The sequence below is a fragment of the Rhinopithecus bieti genome, unplaced genomic scaffold (genome assembly GCF_001698545.2).
Source record: "Rhinopithecus bieti isolate Rb0 unplaced genomic scaffold, ASM169854v2 scaffold_3878, whole genome shotgun sequence".
In the NCBI taxonomy this organism is placed as follows: Eukaryota; Metazoa; Chordata; class Mammalia; order Primates; family Cercopithecidae; genus Rhinopithecus; species Rhinopithecus bieti.
The window spans coordinates 5,132,254-5,152,974 of record NW_016805059.1 but is presented as its reverse complement, the minus strand read 5'-3'; the positions used below and the strand labels follow the sequence as shown (position 1 = coordinate 5,152,974).

Below are 20,721 nucleotides of genomic sequence, written 5' to 3'. Positions count from 1 at the left end.
TCAAAAAAAAAAAAAAGAAAAGAAAACAAACCATTAAACAACAACAACAAAATAAAATTTAAAAACCGGCCAGGCGTGGTGTGGCTCAGGTGGGCAGATCACGAGGTCAAGAGATGGAGACCATCCTGGCCAACATGATGAAACCCCGTCTCTACTAAAAATACAAAAATTTGCTGGGCGTGGTGGCACATGCCTATAATCTCAGCTACTTGGGAGGCTGAGGCAGGAAAAGGCAGGGGCTGCAGTGAGCTGAGATCGCGCCACTGCCCTCCAGCCTGGCGAGAGAGCAAGACTCCATCTCAACACCCCACCCCGCCCCCCGCAAAAAACAAAAAAACAAAACTGAAGACAATACCTTGAGTCAGAATAAAGGCCCTAGTGCCTTCTGGCTGCCTCCTGTACTTATAGTGAAACAGAAGCAACATTTATTTTGCAGTTGAGAGAGGGTAAAAATGCCTATTTTGTTGAAAAGCTTACTTTGCTATCTAATAAACAGTGTTTCTGGTTCCTTGAGATGTTGACTTTAAGGAGGGGATAATACAGTATGAGTCCTGGTCAAAAAAATTTGAGACTCATGCATCCTATAGCCTTCTCTTAGAGATTCACAATGCACATTAATACTTTAAAGGCACTGAGAGGTCCTACTATTCCTGCAACTTTTCTGTAAGTTTAAAATTATTTCCCAATAAGAAAAATTGTATGTGTTATTTATTGTATTAGTTAAGACTTAATGCAACTGTCACAGAAAACACATGACAGTAGCTTAATCAAGAGTAAAATTTACTTCACTTCAAGTAAAAGGAATCTGCCAGAAGTTTCCTAAAGTTGTCAGGTCTCAAGCTCCAACACTGGGAGGCCAAGGCAGGAGGATTGCTTGAGCTCAGGAGTTTGAGACCAGCCTGGGCAACACAGTGAGACCTCATCTCTACGAAAAATTTTAAAATTAGCCCTTACCTGTGGTCCTAGCTACTTGGGAGACTGAGGAGGGTGAAGGTCAAAGCTGCAGTAAGCCATGATCTCACCACTACACTCCAGCCATTAATTAATATTTGATTAATATCAATTAAATGTTAACATCAATTTATTAATAGCAATTTTAATATTAATAAATTAATTTTATTTTAAAATAAATATTTAAGGAATGTTAAGTACTTATTTAACAATAAAATTAATTTATTACTATTAATACTTAAAATAAAATTTATGTTAAAATAAATAAATGTTAATTTATAATTTGATAAATTATTTATTTGTATTAAAATTTAATAGTTACATGTAAAATTATAGTTCTTTATTATTTAATAAAATAAAAGCTCTGAGAAGTCCTGCAAAAGAGTGTTTATGTAATTCACAGCCTCCCAGACTTATTTCCCCAACTTTTTTCCTCTGTTGTCACCTACCTGCTTCACTCTTGCATAGCCTCCCTTGGAAAATGCTGTACCAAGACATGCTTTTGGATCTCGAAGCCCGCACTGCACAGACTTTAGCTTTATTCTGGAGCAGGGATTCTGGGTTCTGGGTATTTCACAGAACAGGGCACTTAAGTCACTGTTTAAGCATAATGACAAGATTTTTTTCACGTGGCTGAATGTCAAAGCTAACGGAAGCTGCACTCTAAAGGGGGGAAGGTGTATTGACACCTGAGAGTTTTTTAAGGGGTGTTTAGAAAATCAGCACCTTATTTGTGGGAAGGCTACACTACAGTCACTGTGTGTATATGACCCTCGGGCCATCGTGGCCCTCCTGAGGCTCACAACAGGAGCCTCTCTGCAGATATCCAGCCGCTGTGTCAAGGATGCCCCTCCAGATGGAGGACGATCTTTAATGGTGAGATTTTTATTGCTAAATCTATACAGTTAACTGGCCAAGCATTGGAGGCCTGGAGTTTTCGTCTAAACCATGTCAAATTCTCAGAATTCGGTACTCAAGTGAGTTTTATGTAAGCTGGTGAGAAGATGAGAACAGATATTTTCACTTTCCATGTGCAACCTGCAGTGAATGAAATGTATTTGCTTTCTCTTGGGAGAGTCAAGTGGTAACACTGCACCCTGGCCTCTGACGCTAACTAAACGGGCAGAATGATTTGTCTTCAAGAAGTCAACAGCCCCATTAACTCTACTCATTTTGGGTACATTTTTCATTATTTTGCCGTATAGTAATGTCAGACTCTCTTTTGTGACACTCATGGCACATTTCACATGCTGTCTCGTTAATTTTTACAATACTCCTAGGATAAAGGTGTTTGTATTTTTGCTAGGAAGAACAAGGCTCTCGACAGCCTGGGGTCATGCAGCTAATTGGGACCTGTCAGAGACAAAGCCTTGAGCCCCCTGGTCCTGAGTCTTAGCTGTCAGGGCACACAGCCTGTGAAACACATGTTTTCCCGGTTGCCATCTTACCTACAAATGTTTTTGCTTGTTTGTTTTTCGAGACGGAGTCTTGCTGTGAAATCTTGGCTCACTGCAACCTCCACCTCCCAGGTTCAAGCGATCCCCCTGCCTCAGCCTCCGGAGTAGCTGAGATCACAGGCGTGTGCCACCACGCCCAGCTAATTTTTGTACTTTTGGTAGAGCGGATGTTTCACCATGTTGGCCAGGCTGGTCTCTTACTCCTGAGCTCAAGGGATCTGCCTGCCTCAGCCTCCCAAAGTGCTGGGATTACAGGCCTGAGCCACAGTGCCTGGCCACCTAGAAATATTTTTAAGAGTCCCTTGGGAAAAGTACTAACACTCCTCTGCCAACTCCTGTGGGCATCCCACAGAGCACTCCATCCACCCGTCCATTCATACCATAAATATCTATTAAGTGCCTGCTTGTGCTAGGCATTGTCCTGAGTGCTGGGGAAGCCTCTGCCCTCAAAGAGATTGCCTATACACTTGTCCCAAGTGTCACAAAGAGCCCCAGCAGGGGTTGGTGAGCCCGCCTTGCACATAGAAAAGGGAGAAGGGCTGAGGAGCGGGACCTCAGGGTGGGTGAGTGTTTGTAATTCCAATAATAATGCTAAAAAGAGCGAACGCTCACAGGATGAGCTGGCACAGTTCTAAGTACGAACTTATGTATTCTCCTAATGCCTCTTTGATGTGGATACCATTATTGAATCCATCTTTTCAGATGACGAAATTGAGTCCCATAGCAGTTCCATGACTTGCCCAGATCTCACGGAACAGGTGGGATTCAGCGCAGACATTTCGCATTAACCACTGTGCTCTCCTGCTCTCTAGAAAGCCTTTAAAAGGCAAGCAGGGGACGAAGACAGTTCTGGAGGCCCTGTCGGCCCTGGTCATAGTTTCAGGAAAGGAGAATGGTTCCAATAAACAAGGCAGCGACCATGTGATGGCCAGGTCCTGTGTCAGGCTGAGTCACCATTTGAGCAGAATGAAGGCTCACTGGCCCTCCTTTCTCCAGGTGACAGGCCAGGGAGACACACAGAGACCTTCTAGGCCATGAGAGGCTCATGACCACATATGCTGCCACCTCCCAGGCTGAAGACAGCTCTGGCGTTCAACCTTCCCTCATGCACCAGGGATGAGATATATGCATGGGGCATAGGGCTAGACACGCTTAGAGCACGGGAGGTGGGAGGTGGCAGCAATGAGTCTCCAGGGCCCTTCTTGTCTCATGTGGACTCATCCCAGCAGCCTTGTACACCTGGGCTGGAGGTGGGCAGGTGGAGGGCGTCCTCTCTACTCAGGACTGTTGGTTGACCGTTCCCTGCCTTGCCACTTTTTTGGCCCAGCTCACGTCTCCCCAGATGACTCAGGAGGGGGCCGCGTGCCAAGGCAGGTGCCTCATAGGAGTCAGAAGACAGAGGTTCCTACCCTGAGGGCCTGGCAGTGGAGCACTTTGCTTTTAGAAATGGGTGTGTTCCGCCTGGCTAATTTTTGTATTTTTAGAATAGACAGAACTTCACCGTGTTGGCTAGACTGGTCTGGAATTCCTGACCTCAGACCTGAACTAGTTATTTCCTACTTGCCTCCTGGGATGGCTAGTAAAATAAACACTAAAGCTTTGCAGTCCCCCAAAAGACCACGAAGTCCTGGGAGTAATTCAAAGGTTCCCGAAATTGAGGTCACTGTGGAAGGCCCTAATAACAACAATCCTCAAACCTCAGCTGTTCGAACCCCTACCCAGACTAATGGTTCTAATGTTCCCTTCAAGCCACGAGGGAGAGAGTTTTCCTTTGAGGCCTGGAATGCCAAGATCACGGACCTAAAACAGAAAGTTGAAAATCTCTTCAATGAGAAGTGCGGGGAAGCTCTTGGCCTTAAACAAGCCGTGAAGGTGCCGTTCGCATTATTTGAGTCTTTCCCGGAAGACTTTTACGTGGAAGGCTTACCTGAGGGCGTGCCATTCCGAAGACCATCGACTTTTGGCATTCCAAGTCTGGAGAAGATACTCAGAAACAAAGCCAAAATTAAATTCATCATTAAAAAGCCCGAAATGTTTGAGACGGCGATTAAGGAGAGCACCTCCTCTAAGAGCCCTCCCAGAAAAATAAATTCATCACCCAACGTTAATACTACTGCCTCAGGTGTAGAAGACCTTAACATCATTCAGGTGACAATTCCAGATGATGATAATGAAAGACTCTCGAAAGTTGAAAAAGCTAGACAGCTAAGAGAACAAGTGAATGACCTCTTTAGTCGGAAATTTGGTGAAGCCATTGGTATGGGTTTTCCTGTGAAAGTTCCCTACAGGAAAATCACAATTAACCCTGGCTGTGTGGTGGTTGACGGCATGCCCCCGGGGGTGTCCTTCAAAGCCCCCAGCTACCTGGAAATCAGCTCCATGAGAAGGATCTTAGATTCTGCCGAGTTTATCAAATTCACGGTCATTAGACCATTTCCAGGACTTGTGATAAATAACCAGCTGGTTGATCAGAGTGAGTCAGAAGGCCCCGTGATACAAGAATCAGCTGAACCAAGCCAGTTGGAAGTTCCAGCCACAGAAGAAATAAAAGAGACTGATGGAAGCTCTCAGATCAAGCGAGAACCAGACCCCACGTGGTAGACCTCTTCCCTCCTAGGCTTAAAGTATCAGTGGTTGAGAAGAGCTTTTCGGACATGTTACTTCCCCAAGCTGTGTAATATACTTGTATGACAGAAATACCTTCTATACAAACCTTTTTTTCTACTTTTAGATAGAAATGTCTACTTTTTCAGCAGTTCTGTGAATTAAAGAGCAGAGTGACTCTGAAAAAAAAAAAAAAGAAATGGGTGTGTTCTAGAAAAAGACGTGACTGGGTCCTAATGAACAGCTTTACTCCACCCTCAACTCTGATGCTTTCTTCATTTTTTAAGAGAAGCAGAGTGCATGAGGCTCCCCACCCATCTCAGTCTACTGAGTGCCCAAGCAGCCCATTTTACAGATAAGGAAACTGAGGCCCTCAGATAAGAAGTGGTAGAGGGAGGTGATGAAGAAGCTCTTTGGTTCAGAATCAGAACCAGAAGTGGAGCCAGAAGGGGTAAGAGCACCAAGGAGGGGCACCTCCTAAGGCCGTAGCCAGATACCATTGGATCTGCAGATGCTAGGCATTTTTTGTTATTGTAGTGCTTGGAAACGGCAAGTGAAGAGACTGGGGTCCAACTAGGCTCCTTGATGTAATTGCCCACAGATGGGACCTTGGGAAAAAGTCCTGAGAGGTCTGTGGTGTCTCGGCTGAATGCCACCATGGAGTCCACCTGCACGGCTCACGCCCACTGACCCTGCTTCTCAGCTCTGTGACCTTGGGCAACATGTTGCCCGTGACTCAGTTTCCTCGTTTATAAATAGTACACACCCCATGGGATTGTTATTAGGGCTAAGTGAGCTGATTTATATAAATAAAAGCTGTGAGCAGAGTGCCTGCCCTGCAGCAGGAACCACTCAGTATTCGAACCATCAACAAGAGTTCATTTCAGTATTTAGGGTGCACACAAATATGCAATGGCTCATTTTATGATTTTATGGATTCCTCCTAAAACCTATTAGGTGTTTCAGAATAATGTAATTCTTGGGTTAAATTATTGAAAATGTTACTTAGACCCCCCCAGCCCCATCACCCGCCTTTTTGTTCCTTAGTCTCTAAAAGTGCTTCCCTACCTGGGGGCTATTGCACTTGTTCCTTTCCCCTAAGATGCTCTACCCACCTTCTCAAATGCCTCTTCCCTGGGACTCTCTATCCCAATATCCCAGTTATTCCATCAGAGCCACTTTCCCAGGCCATGACCTTATTTATTGTCTAATTTCCCCTGGGAGATTGTTCACTGCTGTATCATCTAGCATAGCACGTGGAACATACTAAAGATTTGATGAATGTAAGAATGAATAAATGAATGAATGAATGAATGAATGAATGAATAGGAAGTGTGGCCTGGTGAGGTTAGCCTCAAAGCCTGTGATCTACTGACTGACCCTGCCATAGTCCATTTCCTCCAGGGCCTCTCCTGTCCTGCCAGTGCAGAGCTGCCTGTCTCCTCTGAACACACAGCCGTCGTGGTCTGCACCACCACTGGGCAGTGATGCATGGGCTGCTTCTCCTCCTTGTACCTGCCTTGATGATTTGACAGTTGCATTATTTCACATTCCCCGTGATCAGGCCCAGTGCCCAGCTGGATGACAAATGTTCCTTGAAGGCATGTATTGTGAAGTAGAAGAAAAAGTCCTCTGCTGAGGGTTGGAGAACAGCTGCTTTAAGAGAGTGACAAGGGTTGGAGCAGCGATGTGGAGTATGTCTGAGGACCCAGCTCTGAGCACAGGTGTAGGAACCTGAGCTACACCCAAGGGATGGGGCGTGATTGTCCAGAGGGCTGTAGACAAAGGGGGAAGGGTGCTATGGGACCAGGTTCTGGAGCACGGCTGAACCTGAGAAGCAAGCAGATAATATCCCCAAGCATGGTTGTGGAGGGATGAGCAGAGGCTGAAACTCATATGAGAGGGCGGGCTGGGTTCAGGACATCAGATCAGTGCATCTGAGTTTGTACCAGTGGGTAAGAAGTTTGGCCAAAGAGAAGACCTGGAGTGCAGGGGCTTTGGCTAAGGGTAAGAAAGTGCCCAGGAGATCCACTGAAGGAAAAGCTAGACCACACTGAACAGAGATTAGGATCCCTTGTAGATGTAAGGGAGACAATCTCCTTGTAGACCTGTGTTCCAGTTCTAGCTCCTCTACTTAGGTCAGTCTTAAACTGGGTAAGTGTCTTAACTTTTCTGAGCTTTGACTTCCTCCTCTGGGAAATTAATATAATATTGCCTACCTCATAGGGATTAAATGGGAGGACCAAGGTGAAGCATGTAGCACTACCCAAGAATGTAATGCCTGCAGCGGAGGAAGGCTAAGCTGCATGGGGATGAGCTTCCTGAAGGGCTGGGTGTACCAGCGGTCTTTACCTTGGGCAGGGATTCTAGTTCATGGGGGAGATGGGGTGTCTTAGTCTGCTTGGGCTGCCATAGCAAAATACCATGGACTGGGTGTCTTCAACAACAGAATTTTATTTTATCACAGTTTTGGAGGCTGGAAGTCTAAGGTCAGGGCATCACTGTGGTTGGTTCCTGATGAGGGCTCATTTCCTGGCTTGCAGACAGCTGTCTTCTGACTATGTGCTTACATGGCCTTTCCTTAATGTGCACACGTGGAGAGAGAGAGAGTGCGCATGCTCTGATGGCTCTTCTTATAAGGACACTAATTCTGTCGAATCAGGGTCCAGCCTTATGACCTCATTTAATTACTTCTTTAGCGGCCTTATATCCAAATACAGCCACATTGGGGGCTAGGATTTCAATGGATGCATTTAGGGTTGACACAAACATTCGGTTCATAACAAGTAGGGTAAAGGGTAGCTTAAGTGACAAGAAGTCCTCTGAGCACTCTGAACAGAGTCCCATTCTCCCCAGTGTGGCCTGGCTTTTCATACCAGGTGTGAGAATGGATGAATTCAGTTTTGCTCACCTGGAATTGTCCTTAAAGTGATATTCCACTGTGCGTATTGGAAAACTCAGTCTTCAGAGTTCACTGGGAAATCACCATCAATGCTGCTGCTTTTATCCTGTCTTTGGGAAGTGGAGTAGGGTCTCTCAGGTACAAGAAACCTCATCAGAAAGAAAGCACAGGCCCTGCTGCCGCCTTCATGCCTGGAGACACATTTCCATCCGGAGCAGCCACAGACCATACCACTGCACTCTAGCCTGGGTGACAGAGTGAGACTCTGTCTCAAAACAACAACAGTATTTTCCCTATGGGGACTGCCATTTCTTCTTTTTGGAGTCAAATTGTGTCCTATTCCATTTCCAAATACCGTTTTCTAGGACAACTTCCCCAAACAGGAACCTTGACGTTCTTTCAGCAGCATCGTTCCGCTGTGATTTGCCCTTTGTATTCTCTTTAACGCATTCTTCCTGTGTATGTATTGAATGAATTCCAAAACAAATGAGTGAGCGAATGAATGAATGAATGAATGAATGAATGAGTTGTTTTCACTGCGATTGTGGTTCCCCAAGAGCAGAGTTTATTCTTTCTTTCCACACACACAAAGAAACCCTACTGGCCAGTAGATCACCCAAGTGTTAGCTTCTTACATGACAGGCTCCCTGTCAGAGAGCTATTCACTCAGTTCATAAATTTGGAAATCTCAGGAATATTTTGATTTTCACTGCATTGGCCTTTTTACACCATATTTACTCAGTTCCAACCTTACTTCAATAAAGCAGAGGCTTGATCGTACTCTGCACAACCTACTGCATGTCTCGGTGTGGAGTGTGGATCTTGAGCCCAGCGGGGACTGCCAGTCTGTCATTTTCTGAGGAATATTCCATTTTTGTTGGCTCTGATATTTTCATGTGTGATCTCAGCAGCTGTGCCTTTGTGTTTGAAAAGAGCCAGGCCTCACTGAGGAGCTGTGCAGCCGGTAGCATTTATTGAGTTTCCGCTTTGTCCCTCCACGTAAGCAGTAGGAACCCTGGGATAAATTATGCCCATCAGGGAGGAGATGCCTCTACCGCTGGGGAACTCAGGAAGGAGTTGGGGAGACAGGACATACACAGGAGAGATTCCATGAGGAGCACTGAGAAACCAGAAGATGGTTTCATGATTCCTGGGGGCCGGTTAACCTGCCAGGGCTTCTCTCTCCCTGAGGAGGAGTTTGGTAAGAAAGACTGGATTCAATTAGCAGCTGATTAGGAGAAGTGAACAAAGTAAAGTGCACTTTCCAGACAACTATTGCTGACCAGTCCTGTGGGCAGGGGGCTGAGGAAATTGCTAGACCAGGGGTGATTTTGCCCCCAAGGGAAAATTTGGCAATGTCTAGAGACATTGTTGGTTCTCACAACTAAGGTGGGGGAAATGCTACTGGTATCAAGTGGGTAGAGGCCAGGGAGGCTGGTACACATCCTGCAATGCACAGCACAGACTCCCACCACAAAGAATCATCTGTCCCACAATATCAGCAGTGCCCAGGCTGAAAAAACCTCATGGCAGCCCGAGGGAGTGCCAGGCTGTGGTCTGAGTGCTGGGAACTGGGTCACTTTTCCTCCTTGGGTCTCAGTTTACTTATCTGTGACGTAATGATCTCTTAGGTTACATTCGGTCCTAACATTCTGGGATTTGGTGAAGCTAACTTTAACTAGAGATTAAAGGTGGGATGTGAATGTCTTTAGAATATTGTGCTTTAAAAAAATAAAGCGGAAGAAATACGGAGGGCGTTTAAGAGACTTTCTAGGAAATAGCGCTTAACCTCAGGTAAATACTTAAAACTTTGAACCATTTCATCCTCTTAAAGAGCTGTAAAAGGAGCTGAAAGGGCCTTATTCTCATGCTTTGTCTCCAAGGAAGGAATTTTTGTTGGGGCTCGAGGGACAGCCCAGAGCAGAATCTTCTCAAGTTACACAGGACTAAGATGCCAGCCAAGGGCACCTGAGGGCCCCTTTTCAAGTCTTGTCTCCACTACCAAGTCCCCGAAAGGGGAAGCCTTTCCCACGCCTGCGCCATTATTCTATATCCTCTGGCTGAATTTGAGCCACACCCTCACCTGATACCTGTCTCTCTTCATAACAAAAAAAGCCTGCTCCTCCAGACCTTAAGAAATGACCAGAGGGAGAACATGAGAGAACAAACAAGCTCTACCTGTGTAGGGAAGCCAGCCTAAAGGGAGCACAGATTGTCAGAGTTGCCAAGACAGAGGGATGCTATTACATGTAGTGGGACTTTCCAGAAAAAGCAACTGCTTCTAATAGAATCCCCTTGCCACAAAATAGTAAAGGCTGTTTAATGGACTATTTAAAAACTCCAATGTTAAAAATTCAAATCATGGCCGGGCGCGGTGGCTCAAGCCTGTAATCCCAGCACTTTGGGAGGCCGAGACGGGCGGATCACGAGGTCAGGAGATCGAGACCATCCTGGCGAACACGGTGAAACCCCGTCTCTACTAAAAAATACAAAAAAAACTAGCCGGGCGACGTGGCGGGCCACTTTAGTCCCAGCTTCTCGGGAGCAAGGAGAACATGGCGTAAACGCGGGAGGCGGAGCTTGCAGTGCACGCTGAGATCCGCGGCACTGCACTCGCAGCCCGGCGGCGACACGACGCGAGAGCTCCCCTCAAAAAAAAAAAAAAAAAAACAAAAAACAAAAAAAAAAAAAAAAAAAAAAATTCAAATCATGCTTGTAAAACATGCTGTTTATGAATAGAAAATTCCATAGGAAGATAACCCTGACGAAGGATCTATCACCAGGTCATGCCTATGATAATTTTAAATTTCAGAATCTTTGGCAATGTTTTCATGGAAGTGTCAGGACCTTCATTACAGTCACAAATCATATATGTGTAATTAGAATGCTAAAACAGCACATTTTTTCTATCAATGTAAACTGGAGCCCCAAAGGATGAAAACAAATTTGTAGATGCCCATTACTCTCATCTTTCAAAGCAAGGTAAGTCCACTGTGAAGGACCTACTAAGGGGCCAGCCAGTAGCTGTTTTGTAACCCTAAGCCCATGTACCCACCTGGAGGGTTACTCTGGATCTTTGGAAAGGTTGTCAACGTGTCAGCTTCTCTGACCCACCAGGGCCATGGCAGAGGGAAGAGGTGTTTCCTTCTCACCAAGTGACAAAGGAGAGATCAAGAGGAATACTGAGAGAGCTTGATGCTCATCCACAGGTTGGAAGAGTGCAGGACTGGATAAGAGCAGAGAGAGAGGAAGAAGCCTGTGTTGAGGGCCACTGCTGTGCCCCAGCTGTTGGGGCAAGAATGCAGTTTTTCAGGGGGCCAACCAGACCTCTCCTGAGGGTCCAGTGAGGAGCTTGTCATAGAGCCTTGCCCAGGTGGGCTGCATGGAGGAGGGATTGAGCCCTGACAAAGGGAAAGTCTGTGTGAGGTAGACCCCTGGATGACCTGGCACTGAGGTTCAGTGACAGGCAGAAAAATGGCAGCCGCATCATAGGCATTTCAAAGGGGGATTCACAGCAGAGCCATCTCCAAGGCCCCACACAAGCTTTCCTGGAGACAAACGCCAGCTTCAGACGTCCACCAAGTCCTGAGTGCACAACGTCCTATTATATCTGGTCCTATTATATAACCCAAAGACTATGACTATTTTTTCCTAACTCCCCTTCACAGGCCAACTCTGGGAGCACCTCACAGGCTACAGGAGGAGGAAGTAGAATCTAGAAGAAAGAGAAAGAAGCAGCCAAGCTTTCCCACATCTGCCCTTCAGGTTCCTAGGACAAAAGCACAGAAGCTCTAAATCATAAGAAGTTGGAGTTGTTATTGTAACACTGGAAGGAACATTTTAAAGTGCACAGAATACTTGTAGAAACCTAAAAGTGAGGGCCGGGCATAGTGGCTCACCCCTATAACCCTAACACCCTGGGAGTCTTCAGAGGGTGGATCGCTTGAACCCTGGAGTTTGAGACCAGCCTGGGCAACATGGTGAAACCCCCTCTCTACAAAAAATACAGAAGTTAGCCAGGCATGGTGGCGCACACCTGTAGTACCAGCTACTCAGGAGGCTGAGGTGGGAGGATCATCTGAGCTTGAGAGGTAGAGGCTGCAGTGAGCTGAGACTATACCATGCACTCTAGCCTGGGTGACAGAGTGAGACTCTGTTTCAAAACAACAACAACAACAACCCCCCCAAAAAACAAAAGCAAAAAACTGGTGGCTCCTTAGTCAGTCTATTAGCCTTGTTTTTCCCTGGGACTTCCTGAGGGATATAAGCCCATGCCCCAAGGCACCCATTTCTGAATTCACTCCTTTCTTTTGCAGTTAGAATGGTTCTCTGACCATCCGTGGAAGGGATGAGGGGCTGGGCGCAGTGGCTTATGCCTATAGTCCCAGTGTTTTGGAAGGCTGAGGTGAGAGGATCACTTGAGGCCAGGAGTTTGAGACCAGCCTGGGCAATATAGCAAGAACCTGTCCCTGAAAAAAAAAAAAAAAAAAAGGAAGGGGTGAGGAAACAGTCATCCAAATCATTTTCTGTCCTGTCTTATGTTCACATAAGGAACCCTGTTTTACGTTGAAACACTTTACCTTCAGAGGAAGTTTAATTTTATTTCTCAAACTGCACATTTTATAACCAGAATATCCAGTCTTTCATAACCTGGTCCCTGCTTACCACTCCCCAAACTCCCTTCGTTTGCAGATAATCATTTACATCTCCATGACTTTGCACAGGTCATTTCTTTCAAAAAAATTAATTTTATCAAATAGAGATGGGGATCTGTTGTCCAGACTGTTCTCGAACTCCTGGGCCCAAGCAACTCTCCCACCTCAGCCTTCCAAAATGCTGTAATCACAGGCATGAGTCACCGCACCCGGCCTGGAGAGGCCATTTCTAACTAGAATGCTGTTGGCTTCTTGTACTTCGATAAAGAATAAAATGAAGACTGAGAGACCAATGATTGAGAGATGAGGGGAAAAGTTTCGCTGCCAAGCAGGAAATCTAATCCAAAACAGAGTCTAGTTTCCCTAGTAGATGAGATCCAAGGGAGAGGAAATGGGCTAGGTCTTTAAAAGCCAAAAGGTATTAAACTGTCTCTATCCTATTTTAGGAGAGCAAAGTCTTGGCATGTTCTAATTGGTGACTGGTATCTGGGCTTGTTGATTAGGAAACTACAGAGCTGGCTGAAGGTGACCTGCTGTGGTCACATCTGGATCACGGCATGTACTTGTCTGTGATGTGGCTGTGAGGCACTCGAATGGGGCTTATGGTGTCTGGGAAATTCTCCTGCCTAGTATCCCCTGTACACTACTCCACCCTACACGCCAACTCAACTGAGGGAGGCCCCTTCCTCTGTGCTGCCGTAACTCTCAAGCTCGTGCCTCCCTGTGACAACACTGACCCTGTGTCTTGTTTAATCATTGATTAATCCTTGTACGTCCAGCACCCAGAACAATGCCTGGAGCACTGTAGCCACTTGAGGTTTATTTAATGAATCAGTAAGAATAGCATGTGCAAACTGAAGATTTATCATTTCTATTGTTTCCTGTAAAGTATACACAACAGACATTTCCTTAGAAGTGACATTTCAAGATTCAAAAGGATGTAGTTTTGAATTGAAGTGGGGTATAGAGAATGATGGTATGAGGCAATATGAATATCTTGGTGGGGGTTCAACTTATCCTAACTAGTGATTTAAATTAATATTTATGTAGATTTGATTTAAATCAAATCCATCTTGGAAGGAAGAAATGTTTACAACAGATGGGCATATAATAAAACCCTGTAATAAAATCTAAGTTTAAAGCTCAGCAGATTCCTTTCTGCTTGCAGATGGAGTTGGGAAAAACAGTTGACATTGGTGAGTTACAGTTAGTTTCTCAGGAAAGCTAGTGATTAAAGAATGAAGGTTTTTTTTTTTTTTTTTTTTTGCGAGAAAGGAAGTACTGTAGAGAAGATGAGTTCTATACCCAAAGACATGTAAGAGATGTGGGAATGACAGCAGGAAAGAAAGGCTGTACCTTAGATAATAGCCAGACGGAAACAAACAGAATAGCAGAGAGTGGTGGGCATGACTTGATTTTTAGTGCCACTCATTATAGTAACATTTACTGAGCACCTACTTTGTGTCTGGCACTGTGCTAAGTGCATTTTATGATTTATCTCTGTGTTCTTCACAGGACTTAGGGGAGGATGCTAATATTATCACCAGTTTGCCTATGAAGAAATTGAGGCTTAAAGATTTTTTTTTAAGTGGCCCAAAATCTCAAAGCATATAAGTTGTGGGACCTGACTCCAGAATCTACGTTAACCATCTTTTCATGACAAGAAATAGAAACAAAACTCAAACTAACCCAGAAAAAAGATGGATGTCATTGCGGGGAATACTAGGGCATCTCACAAGACACAGAGATGCATTTGGACATTAGGGACAAGTGCAACCAGGGTCTGGAATGCTTTTCTTTTTTTTTTTTTTTTTTGAGACGGAGCCTCACTCTGTCACCCAGGCTGGAATGCAGTGGCACGATTTCGGCTCGCTGCAACCTCCGCCTCCTGGTTTCATGCAATTCTCTTGCCTCAGTGTCCCGGGTAGCTGGAGTTACAAGCAGCTGCCATTATGCCCAGCCAATTTTTGTGTTTCAGTAGAGACAGGGTTTTACCATGTTGGCCAGGCTGGTCTCAAACTCCTGACCTCAAGTGATCCACCACCTCAGCTTCCCAAAGTGCTGGGATTACAGACATGAGCCACAGTGCCCAGCCTGGAATGCTATTCTTTTTCTCTGTCTCTTATTTCTGTTTCTCTATGCCTTTTAGCTTTATTCTCTTCTCCTGACGGTTAGCTTTTTTCACTTGGCAGAAGTACAGATGATTACAGCTGGTGACCTCATATCTTATGGAGTCAAGCAGCAGAGAAGGATTGCTTCTTTTCCCTCAGTTTTAGTTCAAAAAGTCCAATGATGGGCTTAGTTTGAGTTGGGGCCTCCCTTATTTTCCCCAACCCCCCTTTTCCAGATCAGTCATCTATGGCTAAACAGTCTGAGAAAAATTATTGGCTTAGCTTGTATTAATCACGAGCAGGCTCATATAGCACAAACACAGCCTCGGGGGCCATCCCTGTGTCCCGGGCAATCCCAGAGAAAGAGATAACACTTTAAATTGAACAGCCATCATCCAGTGGATGCTTAAAAATACAATAATGAGGGACACAGTTACTTGAAACTTAAAATATTTAAGTGAGAAATGCATAGCTGTATAACTGAGATGTATGGGGATTCACTGGAAATCAGACAGGCTGTGCTTTCAGAAAATGTACCCAGACATTTTGTCCTTAGGCACAATTCTGGAGAGGCATTCTAAGCTATTGTTTGGTAATTCTTATTTATTTTTTAAACAATAGATTTCCTTCATAATGATATAGTTCTGAAAATAAGTGAGCCTGATAACAAGGTTGGAAGGATTTTTGTTTTCATAAGCTTCTTCATTTCAGTAATTTCAGAGACTGGGAGTCACATAGTCTGCAATGTTTAACAAGCCTTCCTGTAGTATATAGAAGCTCCTTTTCATAAACACCCCTAAAGTCATCGTGCCGCAAGTGAAGCCTGTTTTCTCTGAGTTTGTTCTCAGAAGAAATGGGTATGAGCATAGAAGCTTCCCTTCATCAAGCCACATAGTTGCATGCTCAGTTCCTAGCATGTCCCCTCTGGGTTTATTGTCCAGTCAGCCCTTTTATTATCTCAGTTACTCCCGGGGAAGCTCCTCAGCCATCTCCACGTCCCCTTTTTTGTTGCCAAGCCCAGATCTAATTGGTCAGTCTTTTAGTGAAACCCCAGAGCAACAAAGACAATTTCTCACTCCACACCCTTTCCCAGGCGTCCTGAACCACGGTGATTGTTTAAACACAGGGCCACAGGCCAACTGGTTGCATTTGAAATCCCCTATAACCAGCATTGTATCTGTATTCTAAAAAGTGTCAAGTCTCTACATTACAATCAAAACATCAATCTCTAAACAGTGGGGGAGAAAATGTACATCAAGGTTAAGAGAATCTGGGCTGGGAGTGGTGGCTCATACCTGTAATCCCAACGCTTTGGGAGGCCACAGCAGGTGGATCACTTGAGCTCAGGAGTTTGAGACCAGCCTGGGAAACATGGCAAAACCCCATCTCTACAAAAAATACAAAAATTAGCTAGGGGTAGTGGTGGGTGCCAGTAGTCCCAGTTACTCAGGAGGCTGAGGTGGGAGGACCACCTGAGCCTGGAAGGTCAAGTTTACGGTGAGCCATGATCATGCCATTGCACCCCAGCCAGGGTGACAGAGTGAGACCCTATCTCAAAAAAAAAAAAAAAAACCAAACAAACAAACAAAAAAAAATTAAGAGATTCTAACAGCAAGTAGAACAAATGGAATTAATGACAGTTCAATATATTGTGCCCATCACAGTCAGCTGATCTGAAACAGCCACTAAGCACTAGATCCAGGAGTCCCTGGGCCTTTGTACCCACTGTTCTAAACACTACCAAAGATGCTCTTTCCCCAGACAGTTGATGAGCACTTGATGAGCCCATCCAGATCTTCTCACAGAAAGTGTTTCTCAGTGAGGCTTTTCTTGACCATCCTATTTAAAATTGTGACTTTCTGGTTCAGACCAGCCCACCCAAGTCCACCATCAGTCATTCCCAATCCTCTTTTAAAGCTGTTTTATTTTTCCTGGCAGCACTTACTGGACATGGTCTATAGTTTTAGTTGTCTATCTGTAATTGTCTGTCTACCCTAGTAGAATGTAACTTGTATATGTTTTGTTCACTGCTTTATTCCCCAGCTCTTATGCCTACCACAGAGGGGCCCTTAATGAATAATCTTTAAATGAAGAAATCTATGAATGCAAGTAGAATTCTTTGTGGTGAGGAAGAGCACTTGAATATTTTTATTTATTTATTTTATGGAGAATGTATATAATGCTTACTATATGCTAAACACTGTTCTAAATGATTGACAACCATATCTCATTTAATCCTCACAACAATCACATGGGGTAGGACTATTATTGTCCCCATTTTGTGGATAAGGAAACATAGGTGCAGTCATGAATCACACTGGGAGTGTGGCCTATTCTGAGTCTGCTCTCAAACACTACCATGCTGCCTTTATTAATTAAATAACCGAAATATAGCTGGCAGAAACACAAAATTGGACAGATTTGGGCTGGGGCCAGCCACAGAGAGCTTTCTGGGTAAGGTGAATTGAGCACAGATGCTGCAGAGGAGGCAGTGAATCAAATCCAAGTGTGGGAGAGACGAACTGGGAGACTCAGAAGTGGCAAAAGAAATTGAGAGAAGGATGTGCAAGTGAGAACACGGATGTGCAGCCCCCAGGATATACAGAGAGAAGCACAGGCACTAGGAGAGACAGACTGAGAAGCCTGGATGAACTGAAGGAGGCTTCCACTGGTGGCCCCCGGGACCCTTCACTACGGCCTGGAATTCAGGAACCAGCATCCAGCCAATGGCTTATGCAAAATAAGGGTTGAGGAAGCAAGTGTGGACACGGGCCTAAGTATATGTAATTTAAGAGTGAGATGGGGAAAGAGTGAAGAAGGAAAGAGAGAGGAAACACATATTCTCAGAAATTTGCATTCATATTCTCTCATCTCTCCCCTAATCTTAGATTATCAAATGTATTCATTGATTAAAACTTCTTTCAGAAGTGAGTGGATAAACCAATTGTGGTATGTGCATATAAAGAAATGCTGCTTAGCAATAAAAAGAATGAACAACATTTTGGTTTCTTTCCTTCCACTTAATCAAAATGAAATCATTTTCATTCCACTTAATCATTTTGGTTGATGCAACATGGTTCGACCTCAAAATGGTTAAGTGGAATGAACGAAACCAAACAAAAAGTATAACCTGTGTGATTCCATTTACATAAAATTTTAGACAATGCAAACCAATCGATGGTGACAGAAAACAGGTCAGTGGATGCTTGGGGATGAAGCTGGGGGATGCAGGAAGGACTGGAAGGGAGGGATTACCAAGGGGGTCCAAGGAAGTTTTGGGGGTGATGAATATATTTCTATCTTCATTGTGGTGATGGTTTCACAGGTGTTCACTAGTGTCAACATGCATCAAAATTTACACTGTTTTCCCAAGGTTTTTAAGTTGGGAACTCTCATCTTCTCCTAAGATTTGATAAATAATTTATTTTCTTCTAGGTTTTTTCCTTAAGTTGGAAATGAGAGGTGGTGGTTAAAAACTCCTGTTTAGCTTATTTTCCCTTTAGAGATTGATTACACTTACTCCTGTGTCCCTTGCCTGTGTGAGGAAACCTCTTCATCTCTAGAGCAACCTCTTGGGGTTTCTAAGTGGATTGAATTCTGGTCCCCAGAAGCTATGTCTATGTAGAACCTCAAAATGTGACCTTATTTAGAATAAGGGTCTTTGCCATTGTAATTAAGGTAAGGATCTCAAGATAAAAATCATCCTGGATTAGGGTGGGCCTTAAATCCATTGGTGATTGTCCTCATGAGAGACAGAAAAGGACAGAGAGACACCATAGAGGGAAGGCCATGTGAAGACAGAGACAGAGACGGGAGTGATGCAGCTGCAAGCCAAGGAACACTAAGAATTGCTGGCAGTTAGGCGCCGTGGCTCAGGCCTGTAATCCCAGCACTTTGGGAGGCTGAGACAGGTGGATCGCTTAAGCCCAGGAGAGCAGCCTGGGAAAACTGGCAAAACTCCATCTCTACAAAAAATACAAACATTAGCTGGGTGTGGTGGCATGTGCCTGAGTGGTCCCAGCTACTCAGGAGGCTGAGGTGGGAGGATCATCTGAGCATCAGTCATCTATGGCTAAACAGTCTGAGAAATATTATTGGTTTAGCTTGGATTAATCATGAGCAGGATCATGTGACACAAACATGGCCTTGGGGGCCATCCCCCCAAGGTTGAGGTTGCAGTGAGCTGAGATCACACTACTACACTCCAGCCTGGGAGACAAAGTGAGACCCAGTCTCAAAAGAAAAAAAGAAAAAGAAAAAGAAAGAATTGCTGGCAGCCACAAAAGCTAGGAAAAAGGCAGATTCTCCTTCAGAGCCTCCAGCAGTAGCCCTACATTTGTGTTGTTTTAAGCTCATAGTAATATGTTATGGCAGTTCAGGAAATCAGTACAGGGCCACTAGGTATTTTTGTTGCTACTGTCCTTAGTTCTACCACTATATTTTGTTTCTGCTGTTTGTTCTTCATTCTCTGAACTAATCCTGTTAGAATTTTATTCTCTTAGTATTTGACCATTTCTACCTAGCTGAACATGTTTATTAACTTCTTTTGTTGTTGTTGTTGTTGTTGTTGTTGTTTTGTTTTGTTTTGAGATGGAGTCTTGCTTTGTCGCCCAGGCTGGAGTGCAGTCGCGCCATCTCAGCTCACTGCAACCTCCACCTCTGAGATTCAAGCAATTCTGATGCCTCAGTCTCCCAAGTAGCTGGGATAACAGGCATGCATCACTATGCCTGGCTAATTGGTGGGTTTGCCATGTTGGCCAGGCTTGTCTTGAACACCTGGCCTCAAGTGATACCCTGTCTCAGCCTCTTAAAGTGCTGGGATTACAGGCGTGCACCACTGTGCCTGGCCAGAAAACTGAAACTTAGAGAAGTTCATGAACATTGGCCGGATGGGGTGGCTCACACTTGTAATCCCAGCACTTCGGGAGACTGAGCAGAAGGATGGCTTGAGCCCAGGAGTTTGAGACCAGCTTGGGCAACACAGCAAGACCTCATTCCTACCACACACACACACACACACACACACACACACACACACAAGCTGGATGCCGTGGTGCATGCCTGTAGTTCCAGGTACTCAGGAAGTTGAGGCGGGAGGATTGCTTGAGTCCAGGATGTCAAGGCTGCAGTGAGCTATCATCACACCACTGTACTCCAGCCTGTGGGACAAGGCAAGACCCTGTCTCTTAAAAATATAAAAAATAAAAAAGTAAACAAAGTTTCCATTTCCCTGTCTGCAGAATGAGTGTGAGTTCCTATGCCTGGGGTTGGTTGTGAGGATTAAATGAGTCCATACATGTAAATACTTTAGAACAGTACCCAGCACATAACAAATGCTGTATTCATGTCATTACCATTATTACTAGGTACGGCTCACACTCTCAAAGGGGTGGCTCTGCTGGTAGCCTCTTCAAAATTAATGGTACATTTTCTTCCATCAGGGTTGTTGATGAAATGTTGCATCAGTCTTGGATCTTGGGCAATGGTGTGAGAAAGTCTTTGTATGGCTCCTGGGATTAATTCTGAACTAGGTTTTCAGCAAATCCCTTTACGATCTCTCCCAACAAATGGAAAACCTTAGTGGTGTTAAAATTAGTCATGGTTTACCTCAAAGGGTTGGAGATGAGCAAAGGGTTCCAGGCCATTGCTTGATCCACCATTGAAGCCAATTTACTGTTCTTTGTTCCACGGCTTCAGCCTAACTTTAGGCATCCTTTTGCATGTGTGCGCCATTGGTCATATGGAGACAGAGCAAAAAACTGTAGGAGGCTTATAAAAAACCTATTGGCATGTTTCGAAAAACAGAAGTCCACACTGTGTTGATGTGTGGTTCTTCACTGCGTGACTACATATGAAACTGACTTTAGGCCTTGCCACCACTTTCTTTCTCAAAGAAATACGAAGAAAGGGGCCGGGCGCGGTGGCTCAAGCCTGTAATCCCAGCACTTTGGGAGGCTGAGGCGGGTGGATCACGAGGTCAGGAGATCGAGACCATCCTGGCTAACACGGTGAAACCCCGTCTCTACTAAAAATACAAAAAT

The 20,721-nt window shown here is 44.8% G+C and overlaps 2 protein-coding genes across 2 annotated transcripts in view; both read left to right on the top strand.

Moving 5' to 3' along the window:
* The window catches only part of LOC108528993 (general transcription factor II-I-like), a 9,453-nt gene extending 4,301 nt beyond the window's left edge, over positions 1-5,152 (top strand). The window contains exons 4-6 of the mRNA XM_017871028.1: positions 1,667-1,827; positions 3,153-3,340; positions 3,947-5,152. Coding sequence (XP_017726517.1) covers positions 1,667-1,827; positions 3,153-3,340; positions 3,947-5,009 — 1,412 coding nt within the window. The 3' untranslated portion in view covers positions 5,010-5,152. The remainder of the gene's footprint in view (positions 1-1,666; positions 1,828-3,152; positions 3,341-3,946) is intronic.
* The window catches only part of TRIM2 (tripartite motif containing 2), a 196,719-nt gene that overhangs the window by 28,107 nt on the left and 147,891 nt on the right, over positions 1-20,721 (top strand). The window lies entirely within an intron of this gene.